The 14,176-nt window shown below is 36.7% G+C and overlaps 1 protein-coding gene across 1 annotated transcript in view; it reads left to right on the top strand.

The window, feature by feature from the left end:
* Positions 1-14,176, top strand: part of LOC149541836 (Cation efflux family protein) — a 142,486-nt gene that overhangs the window by 67,549 nt on the left and 60,761 nt on the right. Inside the window, exon 4 of the mRNA XM_089796909.1 lies at positions 2,010-2,086. Coding sequence (XP_089653035.1) covers positions 2,010-2,086 — 77 coding nt within the window. The remainder of the gene's footprint in view (positions 1-2,009; positions 2,087-14,176) is intronic.

The following is a 14,176-nucleotide window of genomic DNA, read 5'->3' as shown; positions in this document are numbered from 1 at the left end:
CAAGAATGGAATTGGCTGGTTGAGGCCAAGACAAAGTAGGGGAATAGAGCGAACGAGACGTTGAATAGTGATAAGTTTTGGAGTGATTTAAAATACAGTCTCCATCATTACTCTAGTTTTCTAGGTGATCAAATATGGTGATGGGGATGAACCTACCCTTGGAGAGTTGTATAAGTGCATCGATTCCTTGCCTGGCCATATGAGGGCTATTGTGCGAGAGAGGGACCTCACTGTAGCAGTCTGCAATGAGCACATTCAACGAATCGTTCAAGTAGATGGGAGAAGCCGAATACTCCTTTGCACATGGTTGCGTGTGCATTGTATCCTAAGTGGTACATGGCTAGGCCTAGTAGAGTTACACCACTTCAAGATGATGAGGTGAAGGCAGGGTTCTTTAGGTGCATTGGCAAGATGTATGATGTTGATAATGATAGTGAGATTTTCTCTGAATGGACGAGATTTTCCACTCTTATATGTAATTGGTAATTCAATATTTATTTCTCTTTATTTACTATTTAGAGTTTAGTAACTTCAGTTTTACAAGTGGGTATGTTTATGACATTGTGTTACCATGTTGAACGTTTAATGGTTTTGGTTCATGATGAATTTCGCTATGTTAGAAGTTACTCGGATGCAATAGTGATGGATATCACATCTATGGCACATGAGCATCATTCCATAACTAGCATTTCAAGTTCTATATGTATGGTAAACAACACCCCCCTCCCCCTGCACCCTCACCATCTCAAAATGAAGGCCCTTTGTCCCCCCATCCCGAAAACTCATTCCGATGTCCCTTAGTGCCAATGTCCTTCCAAAATCTTCTAAAAAGATTTTAAATTTTAAATAAGAAACCCATGAGCTTTTATTAAAAAATCAATCAAAACCTTTTGGAAAAGAATTTCCAAGCAAAATCACAAATTCTATTTATTTTTAAAACATTTGGGTGAAAAAATCCTAGAAATTTCCTCAAATTTTCTAGTTAATTAAACTATGAATTTTATTGAAAAAATATCCACCAAAACAAAACCTCTGCTCCGATACCATGAAATGATATTTGATTCTTGTATTAAACAAAGGAGAGGAATAGTCCTTAAATAATGGATTACATAGCATCTTTCCATAATGGAAATGATTGAGAACTTAAGACAAACAAAAATTACTAAAACTGACCGACTGAATTACAAAATAGAATGTTACTAACAAAGCTACTTAAATGACCATTATAATTGAAATATTACAATGTTTTACTGAAATTTTACAATATTTACTTGAATAGATTCAAGGTTTTTGACAGAGTCATTTGAAAGTGCTACATCTGGCAGATAGTGTAATATTTCTATGCTCTAGTTAGTTTGCTGGCATTTGCTGAAGATACTCTCTCTCTTTGTGGGTAGGTTGTGAGTACACTCTAGTTTGTGTTCTCTTAATATCAGAATTGCTATATGGACTGAGTCTTCTATAGTGCTCTACCGAAGTAGATTATCAGTTATACTATAAGGAACCATTACAGTATACATGTGCTGAAATCTTCACTCGGTGTAGATTATCCGTTATAAGTTATAACACCACCTTGTTAAAGTCATAGATAGTCTTTTTTTATTTGATTTCCATTAATGTGTAAAGAAAGCTTGCTTAAGTGTTTTATAGATTATTAAATAAGTAATCATGTAGCAGCCTTGCAGTGGGTCAAATCATTATTTTAAATTACAAATTTCCAAGCTTTTTAAAGTTATGAAGCATAAATGACATTTGTCAAGTTTTACAACTTTCCAAGCTTTTTTAATGCATGATTTGACCTATCTTTGATGATAGTTTGACTGCTGTTAGAGTTGGTTTTTTCCAGGCATTTTAGTCCATGTATTGAAATTGGATATCTAAGCACATTATTCGACCATAAGTTGAAATTGGAATAGATAGGTTAATGTGTAGATAATAATATTATGGAATCTGATGACTGGAACTGACACTTAAATTCTGGCTATTGCTTTGTACATGTGTGTAGGCAGCTGTTTCTTCTGTTTCTTTCGTTTTCCCTTGCTGTGGAAGCTTTACATGCATTTATGCAAGATGAATCAGAACACAAGTACGTATGTTTTCTTATAATGAAATTGGAGAACATAGTAATAATTGGACTTCTGATCACCTTTCTACTAAAATAAGCATTCTTGTATTTGAAAACTTTGAACTCAGAATACTGTATACAACTTTTTTATCTAGTTATTGCACATTGTACAGGAATAATGATATTAATCCAAGCTTATCTAAGTTGGTTATACTTAGAGAAGATGTAATTCAAACAAGTATTTTTCTTGAATCTACAACTCAAGAATGCAGCATTTTGTTGGTGTATTAAAGTGCCAGACAAACGCACAACTTCTGTTTAGCACATTTATTAATAGTTTGTAGATAGGTAGATAGGTATGTTTCTCGTTGAAATGTAGCAAATGGTTTATACTTGAGATCATAGTTCAACTTATCATTATCGGCAACTTATCAACGAGGGCCAAAAATATAATATTGGCAAATATCGGAGATAAGTTGGGAAATTAAAAAATTGCTTAAATTTAATTGGAAATGTTATTTTTTTGCAAAGATTAATAATGAGATGCATCTAATGAGTCAGTTAGTGAGTAAACGAATCAAACAAGTTGATCTAGGTATATATAAATGCAAATAGGAAACAAAATCGCATCCTCGTGTGGAATGCTGATGGCTTATAGCCATAGTCTGATAGTTTGAACTATAAAGCAAACTAAAAATAGAAAATTGTCTTTTTAAAACTATAAGCAAATACAAGTGTCAAGTACAATATCAAATAGGTTACATCTTCCTCTTCCTCTTCCCAAAAATTCTAGTAAAAACTATTGGAGTGGGAAGGAGTGTAGCCCTAGAAGACTATTGTGGTTGTGGCTGAACCTCCATCCTGGATGTAGATGGTGTTGACACTGGCAATGCTTTCTCATCATCTGTATCCTCCTCAGTCTCAGCTCTCATCCTTCTCAATGTCCCCATCAATGTCATCCAGTCCCACTGCAAATGCACACTCCTCCATAGCCTACCACTCCCAATCACAAATCTCATCCTCTGTGAACAACGGAGGTTGCTATTGTGATGTTCAATCGCAGTAGGGATTTATGTCATCCAAATTAATTGGACCAATTATTGCTAACTCTACCTTTCTTATATGCAACTTAAGGTTATAATGCACATAAAAAAGGTCATTGAGGCATCCCAATGCTAACTTGTTCTTTTTTGTGTGAATGGCCTCGAATAAGCTCCAAGGCTCACAACTGGATGGCATAATTAAGTAACTTAGTTTTTATCTACTTATCATGCATGCGAAAGACACCAAAACTCCAAATATTGTATCTTGGGTTTGAACGTTCCCTCTCTGTCTTACCAAGTCTGACAATAATAGCTTTCCCTTGGCATTTAGATACACTTCCATCTCAACCACAATGAGTTCTCTCGCCTTAACATCAGGTGCCATGCTTTGCATGCAATCAATGAAGTCGTCCATGACCTCTCCATTGAGATACCCATAGGATGGAGAGAAGTGAAAACAAGCATTGAGGAAGTACCCCGCCATATGGATGAGTTGTTGGAGCTGACTGTTTTACCTCCTATCAGTAACTTCCTATCCAGGGTCAAATTTGAGTTTATCCCCCTTGTAGTAATTTTTTACATTCTCTTTGGCTCTATCCATGGCCTCATAAAGATACCCCATTCGGGTTTGCCCCCATCTATCAAGCGGAGAACCTTAACCAAGGAAGATTACATAATCAAAGACTAGAGTTAGAAATTAAATATGAAAGACTTGATTATTGAATTCTACAAAATTAAATATTCAACTTTTGAAGCTTCCAAGCCACCTTCACAATTTTTGTAGCGCCATCGAAAAGTGGTTGTCAAAGGGGATGTATGCAATACTCTGTCCATCGGGCTTCTTTGAATAGCTTGAGTCTGGCCATTGTAGACTCACAAACAATTGCTTTAAAGGATTAAAAAAAACTAATAACACTTTGCAACGTTAAGAAAATCGTTGCAAACCTTGACGCAACAAGTCTAATTAACTCCTTTCCATGGGTGAATTCTCTCATCAAGCTGACAACCCAAGGATGATTGTAGATACATTTTTTAATCTTTCTGGCATCCTTTGTAATCGGTCTCACCCAATCCAATTTCCCTATGGCCTCCAAAAGAAGGTCAAGGATATGCGTTGCCACAAGGAGAACAATAAAGTGTGCTATACTTATCTTGGATGATCCTACTCACTGCCACATATGCTGCTGCATTATCTGTTATTATTTGCACCACATTAGCAACCCCCACCTCCATCACAACTTGCTCTAACATTAGAGCCAAAGTTTCACTTGTCTTTATCTTGTTTGAGACATACAAGGATTTCAAAAAGACCTCTTGATCCTTGAAAGAAACCAAAATATTGGTGATGGTATGGTTTCTTGCATCTGTCCATATACCAGCAGAAGTGGAAGCCATGGGAATGGTAAATTTCCGGATCTGTGGGTCACGCTGAGAGCCCACCGTGCCTTCAAGTGCTTCTTCTTCATTGTGATTGGCTGCAATACCTAGTCACAACCCACATTATTTCATTATGAAATGATCATTGTTTTAGCAAAATCTAGATTCTAAACAAATGATGGTGATTGTAAAATAATAAATGATTCCTAAAATGGAGATAGTGTGAGTCTTGACATGCCTTGCGATTCAGAAATGGCTGCCCTCATGGCCAATTTTGCCCTTTCTCTTTGGAACTTTTTCTCTTCTTGGGCACATAGCAAGGCATTCATCTCTCTCTTTATTTCATTTGTGATGAATAGACAAAGCATTGTGTTATTTTAAATGAGATATGTATCCACTTATAACTTTTTCACATTTCATGCATATTGCTGTATTGTATTCGGGTCCTTAAAAAGCATATTTCCATGCCTTGTCTCTAGTCCCTTTATGGCACATTCCTACATATCCTAATGGACATGCATCTGCTTGGGCATTGACAGATCCAGTTGTACAGGCATCTGTATTTGCCATTTTGATGAAGAATCGTACACATGTCACTTACAAAATGAGGGCACAAATTTAGAAATTCGATAAAGAAATTTAGAAACGAACTAAGTTAGTTTAAAACTTTAGATGAGTTTAAACATAGCAGAAACTTGAAAGAAAAAAAAGGAAAAATGTGTTAGGTTATGGAATTTTTAGGAAAATGATGTTTTTTTTAGAGAACCATGAAAAACTTGCAATATTTGTTAAAAATTGGTGTTAGATCTTATTCATTGCCTTCCAAAAGGAGTTAAGAGTAGATTGGAAATGGTATGAGAGAGTTTGTGTAAACTTGGATACGTTTAATACAAGACAAAATGGTTTTAAAACAAAAGAGAAAGAATCTTGAAAACTTACTTGTGAATCTGAATTTGCTTGAAAAAACTCTTTGATTCACAACAAATCAATCTAGATGGTTGGAAAGATGGTCTTTCTCCTCCAAAAGCTTTCTGCCCTATCCAAATATGCACTTGATATGGAAAAAAAACAAATGTGTTTGCTTGCTGGCCTGTCACAGTCCCTTAAGCTGGTGCAAGCAATATTTTCCAGCAAACCGTGATAAATTGGCTTATTACTGAGATTTGGCGATTTATCTGTGATAAAACACAATTTATCGGGACAATATTTTGGGCGATAACTTGGTGCAGTTTGTCGCCACTGTAAACGTCTTGTGATAAAACAACTTATCGTCAATATATCGGTGATAAGTTGATCTATGCTTGAGATTTTCTAGCTGGTAGTTTATTTCGTATGACATATTGTTGGGTGCCATATATTAGAATCTCTAGCTCTTCAATGTCTCTCTTTATAACAAATACACTGCATATTTTGTGTTATACTCAAGTCATCAATCAAAAGATAGTAGGAAGTTCTGTTCTTTATAAGTGGTACCCAAACAACATTTAGGGGTATTAGGATTACATCAGTGAGGAGAGCATAAGTGGGTTCTATTTATGTACTGGTATAATTTTTCTCCATGAACATTTCTATCTTACACGTGTAATACGATGTGTATTCTATTTGAATCACTTTTATTTTATGGTTGGCTGTCAAACTGATAAGTGTCACCAATGGAATCAAGCTCCCAGAGATTAACAATTAAAAGAGAGTAGCAAGAGAAAATATTGCATGATTGTGGTGCAGAGTGGATCATGATTTACAGATTAACCCCATTATGTACAATGAGACACCTTGCTTATATCTGCAAGGTTGAAAGATAGGACTGACTAGGATGATGCCAAGTGTCTTGATTCTTTTTTCATTTGATAACTGAGATAAAAATACAAGTCTACTAGAGACATCTAGAAAGATTCCTAACTCTAATTAAACTTGGCATTTGAATGTGTTCGGAAGGACCTCACTGCGAACTAGTTATATAATATGTCTTGTTTACTCTAAAAAAATGGGGATCTGGATAGGAACTACTGTAACCTTTAACACCAACATCTCCATTAAGTAAAGCCAATGGAGTGTGTAAACAAATTAAATAATGCCTATTTTCTGGTATGGGTGTGGGCATAAGTATGGGTATGAGAACTAGGTACGTGGGTATGGCAATTTATCTGGCCTTGGGTACATGGGTTTGGGTATGTGTCTATGTATAGATTATTATACATACAATCCTTTTAAACAAATATACAAATCGTAAAATTAAAAAAATTTGATAACATGATTCTTCATCATTGATCAGTGACAGATGCCAAAATGGTATTGATAATGATAAATATTGAATGCCAATTGATAGTGCATGATTGAAATGAAGATCAGTACAATTACAAAATTGACAATCAATAATGATAGTTGTCTTCAATCTTCAATGTTCATCAAACATCTAATGGTACTAGATCAAGATCATTGTCTTTTGCTTCATATTCAGTATCATTTGAAGCCAAAGCAATGTCATTTCCACTAGGTGCACTATGTGTGTCTCATCATCATCATCCATAGTGTGTAACGTCCCCTTTTTGATATTGGATTTAGTAGTGTGATATATTGTGTTGGGCGTATGTTTTGGGAGTTTCACCAATTACAATTGTTTGTGGAGGGTAACAAGGGTTTGTGCTGAGATCATGAAGCTCAAATCGTTGGCATAATGCTGTGAATAATAGAAGAATTGTTGCAGGAGTTAGTTGTTAGGTACATTGCCTCTCAATAGTGAGCATTCTGAAGCATGGAGTATAATACTTTCCTGGCCATGATTATTGCAATTGATATGTGCTGGATGACATTGTTTATTGCAATTTGGGTTGACCCGCAATTTCCAATAGTTACAAGTAGTGTGAAAGAATATTCCTTGAGTTTTGGCTGATTTTGAACTCTTATAGCAGCTTGTGTCATTCTGTTTATACAGCACATTGTCTAATGTTTAGTTGTATTGAAGTGTTAAGAATGTGGACAGCGGAGTCCTTTTCCAAGCAATGCTGGAACCTATGTCATGCGCCCACATCGGGAAAACACATTTCATTGGTTTGTAAGGAATAAAGGCAGTGATCAGTCAAAAAAGGTAAATTAGTCTCAAGACAAAAACACCAATAATGGCTAGTTATGATCAAGGTATTAAACAAATAAAAGTGTTCTAAAGGGTTGTGACTATATGATTGGTTAGCACATTATTTAAGCAAAAATGATGACTAATTCAGATTTATTAGACTAATATCTCTGAATATCTTCTTTATTATTATTTTAGTGGTCAATATTGTAAATCTTGTAAATATTAGAATGTTTATAATATTATTTTTATTCTTTCGATATTAAAATGTTTCTAATAACAACGATTGTTTCGTAATAGAAACAGTCTTTGTAAACTATAAATGAGTGTCTTGTTCATTCATTAATCATTCCAATATTTTACCAAATTTTGTATGTAATATGGTAATCGGACAGGTTTTTTTTTTTTTTTTGAAAAAAAATTGTTTCTAAAATTTTTTCATTTGAAAGCTTTTTAGTAAATTTTTCAAATGTATTAGTGAGGAATTTTTGCCTACATTGTGGGTTTGCTCTAGAGAATTTCTTCTCTAGCTCATGTTTGATTTTTTCCTCTTCGCAAGTCATGCTTTAGTTCTCTGGTTCGGTTAACCATTTTCAGGGTCATTTCCTTTTATAGATGTGATTTTTCATATTGTCTAAGTTGTTTTGTAATGTCCCCTTTTTTTGGGACATTATAATTTTGAGTTACAGGCTCACTTCGCCTAGGTTTCGGAGGCGAAAAGGTTCTTTACGGGGTTCACTTCAAGGTTTGGCCTAGAGATTTCCAGTTTCAGACCCATTAGAGCAGTTTTGGCAGGCTGACCGAATGCTTACTATTTTTAGTAAGTAAACAGAGCACAGAGAGCTTTCCAACGAGCTATTGCACGCACTTATCTGAGTTCATTTAGTCAGTTATTTTAATGCCTGATGATTATATGGTTTACTGACTAAGTGACTTTTAAAGTTCATTTAACTTGTCACTTTATTTAAAAAAGGTACTATGTCCACTTAAGTGACTAAAGGACAAAAAGGTGCTTTATCCCATATAGCGTGCTTCACATTGGGAAAAGTGATAAAGGTACAACAGGCTCCACATGGGATGTAATGAAGAATATAATATTTAAAACAAATATTAATCTGGGATATGGAAACAGTTTCTCGTTATCTCTTCGAGGATGCAAACCCTTGAAGAAGCTTTGGAGGTTGGACACAAACCTAGCCTTCTTATGGCTTTTATCTACATTTGCCAATTTGACTGTTATTTCTGTTTATAAGATTGGATTATTTGGATTATTGCATGTTATTGTATTGCTGTTATATAATACAGTAACGTCTTTGGCGGATATCTGAGTTAACTCCTAGTTTATATATGTACTTTCTGAATATTGGAGGAATAAAACAAGCTTTTCTGAGTTTTCTTGTATGTAAATCTACTGGTTAGAAATTGATTAAAGTTCTGGAATTTATATTGAATATTGGTTTTCTGTTCGGGTTTAAATCTGCACTTTTATATCACGGGTTTTTTTTGGTAAAATATCTGGAAAGGGATATTTCAGTGGTATCAGAGCCATGCATCCTACCAGCTTGTGAAATTATATCAGCAATTAAATCGCAAAAGGAATTGACACATGAATTTATGAACTCAAATACTCTGAAGTTCTAGTTGCTTTAAGTGACTGGTTTGAACTATGAGGATTAAACCCCTCCAGTTTTCTTTTTTGAAGAGGTTGGACGTCACCCCAACTCTTCATTGGTTTTGCTAAGAAGTTATGATAGATTTTGAATAAGGAAGGAGGTTATCTTACATCCGAAGTTCATCTCAGGAAGCCGCATGAGGAACATCATATAGTGGTCGTTTGGGATATGGTTGAAGAGTAATCAAAGGAGGTAAGGAGTTGAGTTTACCCTGGTTGTAGCAGGTGTTGTTTGCTGTTTAAACAGGAGGAAATCAAAGGGGCACACCCAAGTGAACGCGAAAAGACTCCAACAGGGACCTCACGACATTGCAGACTTGGGTCACGTAGTGACTCTCTCCTACACGGTTAGCATACACGCCACTAGTAGTTAAGGCGGCTGTAGTGAGTATAGTGTGGATGGGTTGCAAGTAAAACACCAGTCTGGGTGTCGGTTATACAACTGCCAGTTGATGCATTCAAGACGACATATAGACACGGGAATATTACAGTTCTTACCAACTGAAAGCGTATACAACTGCAGGAGTATAGTGTGGATGGGTTGCAAGTAAAACACCAGTCTGGGTGTCGGTTATACAACTGCCAATTGATGCATTCAAGACGACATATAGACACGGGAATATTACAGTTCTTACCAACTGAAAGCGTAAGTCTCCCTCTGAGGTCCTGGAGTTTGAGGACGGTAACAATAGACGAGAGCCATTCTTAGTGTTGACAGACTTCTGCACCCTCCATTCGCAAGTTGCTCAAGTAAAAACGTCACCAGTTGTGACTCCTCTATGCATGAATGTTACAGTCTTACTGCGGATTGAGTGGAGTATCCGAACTGAGACAAATGAACTAAGAGTAGACGTGAACAACAACGAACTATGATTTGGAAGGGAACTGTGAGTTTCATGGGTTTGTAGAAGTAGCAGCATTGGCTATTATCTCCTCCCCGGGTTGAGTTTGTGACTTTTCTCCATCGCACGTGAGCCAGAAGAGGCTTTCGAGATAGTTGGCCAGTTGGGACGGGTTCCATGAAGTGTGTTCGGCTGAGTATTTGGGCATCCGTCAACCTCGGCAGTAATACCCTCCCTTGTGACGGTGGTCTGAGAACTATTTGACAAAAATCCATCTCAGCTATACAGTCAACATTTTGATCAAAAATTAATCAAGATTATTATAGTGGTGTGTGAGAGTAAGGAGTGTGCAGGAAAAAGCGGTGCTAATACATCCAGACATCTTGAATAGTGAGACGATAGTGAAAGAGGACAACTTGTAAGGCATTAACTCGATTATGTAAGTTTGTTTGGTACTTTGTTTTCAGATTGTGACATCGTTTGGGACTGTTCGTGACGGCAGCAGGCCAATATCGGCTCTAGCTCACTTGGCAGAAGGAATTTTATGTTGTGAAAGTGCATGTTGGAAACATAGTTGCAGACTGGGCAAAGACAATGTGGGTACAGTGAAATGTGGGTTATCCAGAGACTAGGTGGCTTAGTGCGGCTGCAAGTCGGGGGCCCCAAGGTACTTCAGAAGATCCAAGTTTGTGAATGTTCTACCATACATCTTTATCATTTGCTCCTGTTATGTATATTTATTGAATATATTGTATGCATTCAGAACTATAGTATTTGCCATTAATTCTGGGCTGTTATGAGACATTACTGATGTGTTATGAATTAGCTCCCTAGTTCCGAGTGGTGAATTGGATAGTGTTTTGAACTATCATTGGTTGCAAGACAAATATAATAGGGATATCTGCACCATATTTCCGCACTGTTGAAGAAGAAGAGTGTCATTTGAAGGCCATTAACAAGTCATGTTTGTTGGAACGAAGATCAAGTTAATCTCCATAGGTGCATTCTAAGGGACTATAGCTATAGGTCTCATGGCAAGTCAGGAAAGTGAAGAGTGCGGCATATCATATAATTTCCAATCTATACAGGTTGTAGTGATGGCTCATGAGGGGAAAGTTTGAGTAGTTGAAGTTTGAAGAATATGAAAGGTCATGGGATTAGAATGAGGAGTTTAGTCTAAATGACATGGATACGTCTTTAGTTGACATAACATACAACTAACACTTACAGTAAGATGAGTACAATGCTCTTAGGTACTTTTGAACTCATTCTTCAGAACTTGCAGAGATTATTATTTTCCAGACTTTGGGCATTTGTTCATGACTGTTTTTGAAGGTGCACCAACAATACGGGTTTGTTCTAGTGTTCTATTATTGTTTTCGTTCCAACAAAGAATATTACAATATTAATCAAAAACATCGCACATTCCAGAAAATATAGTAACATATCAGTACAGTGTGTTCAAGACTTGGTTTTCATGATAACTGTGAGACAAAATACCCCAGTTTTAAATCAGAACTCCGTGGTCAGAATTAGTAAAGCTTATTACAGTGGTAATATAACATTCTGAAAGTTTGTATTCAGCTTCAAGGTGCAGTTTGCAAAAGTAAGCCTATAGGTAGAACTTATGAAACAGGGTTGGGTCCATCTCAGGCACTTGAAAAGCTAGATGGCAGAAGAAGTGGGACGAGATTTCCAATTCGATATTAAAACCGAAGTAAGGAGACTATACGATGATTATAACGAATTTCCGTCAAAGTTTCAAAAAGAATTTCCTTTCATTAATTATGTGGACTTATAGCTAGAGCTGGAAAACAAGACGGATATGATAAGAAACAAATACTATGAATTGGCTCAAGATCTCCTTGCAGAGGACAGTTATAGAAATTTGCATAGGGAAGATATCAATAAACCTGATAGTAGTACTAAAAAGGAAGAGCAACCTTTGGATGATAATATGCAAAATACTAATAATGGCACAAGTATACTAATAGGTAATTAGGAGACAAAAGTATCTTATGGAGCTATTTACACTAATCCTTTCGATGAGCAGGTTAATGGCCCATGTAGAAGAGTTGACCAAACCACCAACATTGGCAACTCCCTATCTTATTTAGACATGGAAAACTCTAGCATCTTATTAGGTGACATGGAAATTGACGTGGATGATTCTTATGGTGATACTAGGCTGGAAATTATGTCAAATTTTGAGGAGCAAATGGACTGCAATGTTGGCAAAATAGATGATCTAGCACGCGTTGAGTTAGAAGATATATCTGAAAATGTTGTTCCCCTAGGTGATGAAAAATCAGAAAATTCTATGGAGAATAGCCCACTTGTGTTTGAAGGAGATGATCAAAAACCATCATCACTCCTTGACTTATTGGACATGCTTTTGGTCAAAGAGGACAAGATTGTCCAAGTGTTGACGAGGATGGATGATTCTTCCAATTTGATTGAGGATCTCATGCGGAAGATTGTGATAGAAGAGAGGCATGGGAATGTATGTGGTGTCACAAGTCCTCTTTTACATGCTATTTTTGAAACTTTGAAAATGATGAAATATGAGTACTTGCAACTATTAATGGATAGAGATCTAGCAATAAAATTTGGAAGGGACAAGGAGAGTGAGGTAGATGAGCTATGCCTTCAATTGAGCTTAACACATTATTCCATCCACAAAGCTGAAAATCAAACAAGTGGGGCAGCCACTTATGAAGAAGATAACAGTGGTTCAAAGGCACAAGAAATCACGCAAATCATTGAAGAAATTCATAAAGCAGGTAGATGTGAAGGCAAACTATGTAATTCAAACATGTGCTCCCCCTCTGAGACTTTCTATGATGAGAAAAATCCTATGGATCAGCAAGTTGATGAGTTTGGAAATTTTGATTTTTATGACAGTAGCTGTACATCTTCATATGAGCACATGGTTGGTGATACAACAAGTGAGGATAATTCAGAGATTTCAATTAATGTTGGACCATCCTTTTACGAAGACTTTGATATAAGCGAGAGTACTTATGGTGGAGTAGGAAGTTCAGATTTATCCTTAGCATGCTCTGAGGGATTTTTCAGCTTACCCAGAGTTTTATCACCTATCTCTTATGAGATGGCCACGACCTACTTGTTGATTGGTGATTGTACTTGTTGGTATATTCCAGCTATCAGTGATTTGCTTGCATATGTTAGTAGTATTTTTGCTGATTCTATTTGGCCTTCAAGGGTCAGTGAGTTATTTGCAGATGAGTGGGGAGAACACACATTATCCTACGTTCCTCATGAGGTGTCTACATTTTAATTTTTGCATTATCTTGAAGACAGTGTCAACCTTCATAATGTTGGTGATTCACCAACCACTCTTCCCTTTATCCAGGATCATGTTGATTGGGTGATCGAGTATCTAGGTGTTAATAATATCTTACATCTGGTGGATTATGCTATGTTTTTACACAGTCATAGGATCATGATTTGTGTGTTTCAACCTTCTGACACATTGGAATTCCAGAGATTAGGATTACTCCGTTTTCACCAGGGTGATATAGTAGTGGAGTTAGATTGGCCAGATCTGTCATTGTCATCGATATAGATATTATAGGAGCTAGTCAGTGGGATCTCAGACAATGCACGAGTTCTCACTTGGGATCCAAGGGGAGCATCCCTATGTATTGTCTTTTACCGGGGAGCTAGGAGGAGAGTTTGGTCATTATCATCTTGGGGTGGATATTGGTATATTGTTGAGCTCCCATCATCCCTTGACAGTAGAGACTTGCAGGGTCACTCATGGAGTGAGGCATTCATTTTGACTGAGGGTTTGGGTACACAGGGCAACAACACATGGCAGTTGGTGTCCTTTAATGGTGAGCCTTGGGATCCTGGCATTTGGTTTCTGCAGGTATGAGCGGATTGCTTGAGGGCAAACAATCTTTGAGAAGGAAGGCTTTGTAATGTCCGCTTTTTTTGGGACATAATAATTTTGAGTTACCGACTCACTTCGCCTAGGTTTCAAGGGCGACAAGGTTCTTTACGGGGTTTAGTTTGAGGTTTGGCTTAGACATTTTTAGTTTCAAAGCCATCAGAGCAATTTTTGGCAAGTTGACCGAATGC

This window comes from Cupressus sempervirens, chromosome 8 (assembly GCF_028749045.1).
Source record: "Cupressus sempervirens isolate cs-2001-9-10 chromosome 8, ASM2874904v1, whole genome shotgun sequence".
NCBI lineage: Eukaryota > Viridiplantae > Streptophyta > Pinopsida > Cupressales > Cupressaceae > Cupressus > Cupressus sempervirens.
Note: the sequence above shows the minus strand (reverse complement) of the source record. Positions and strands in the feature narration are given on the sequence as shown.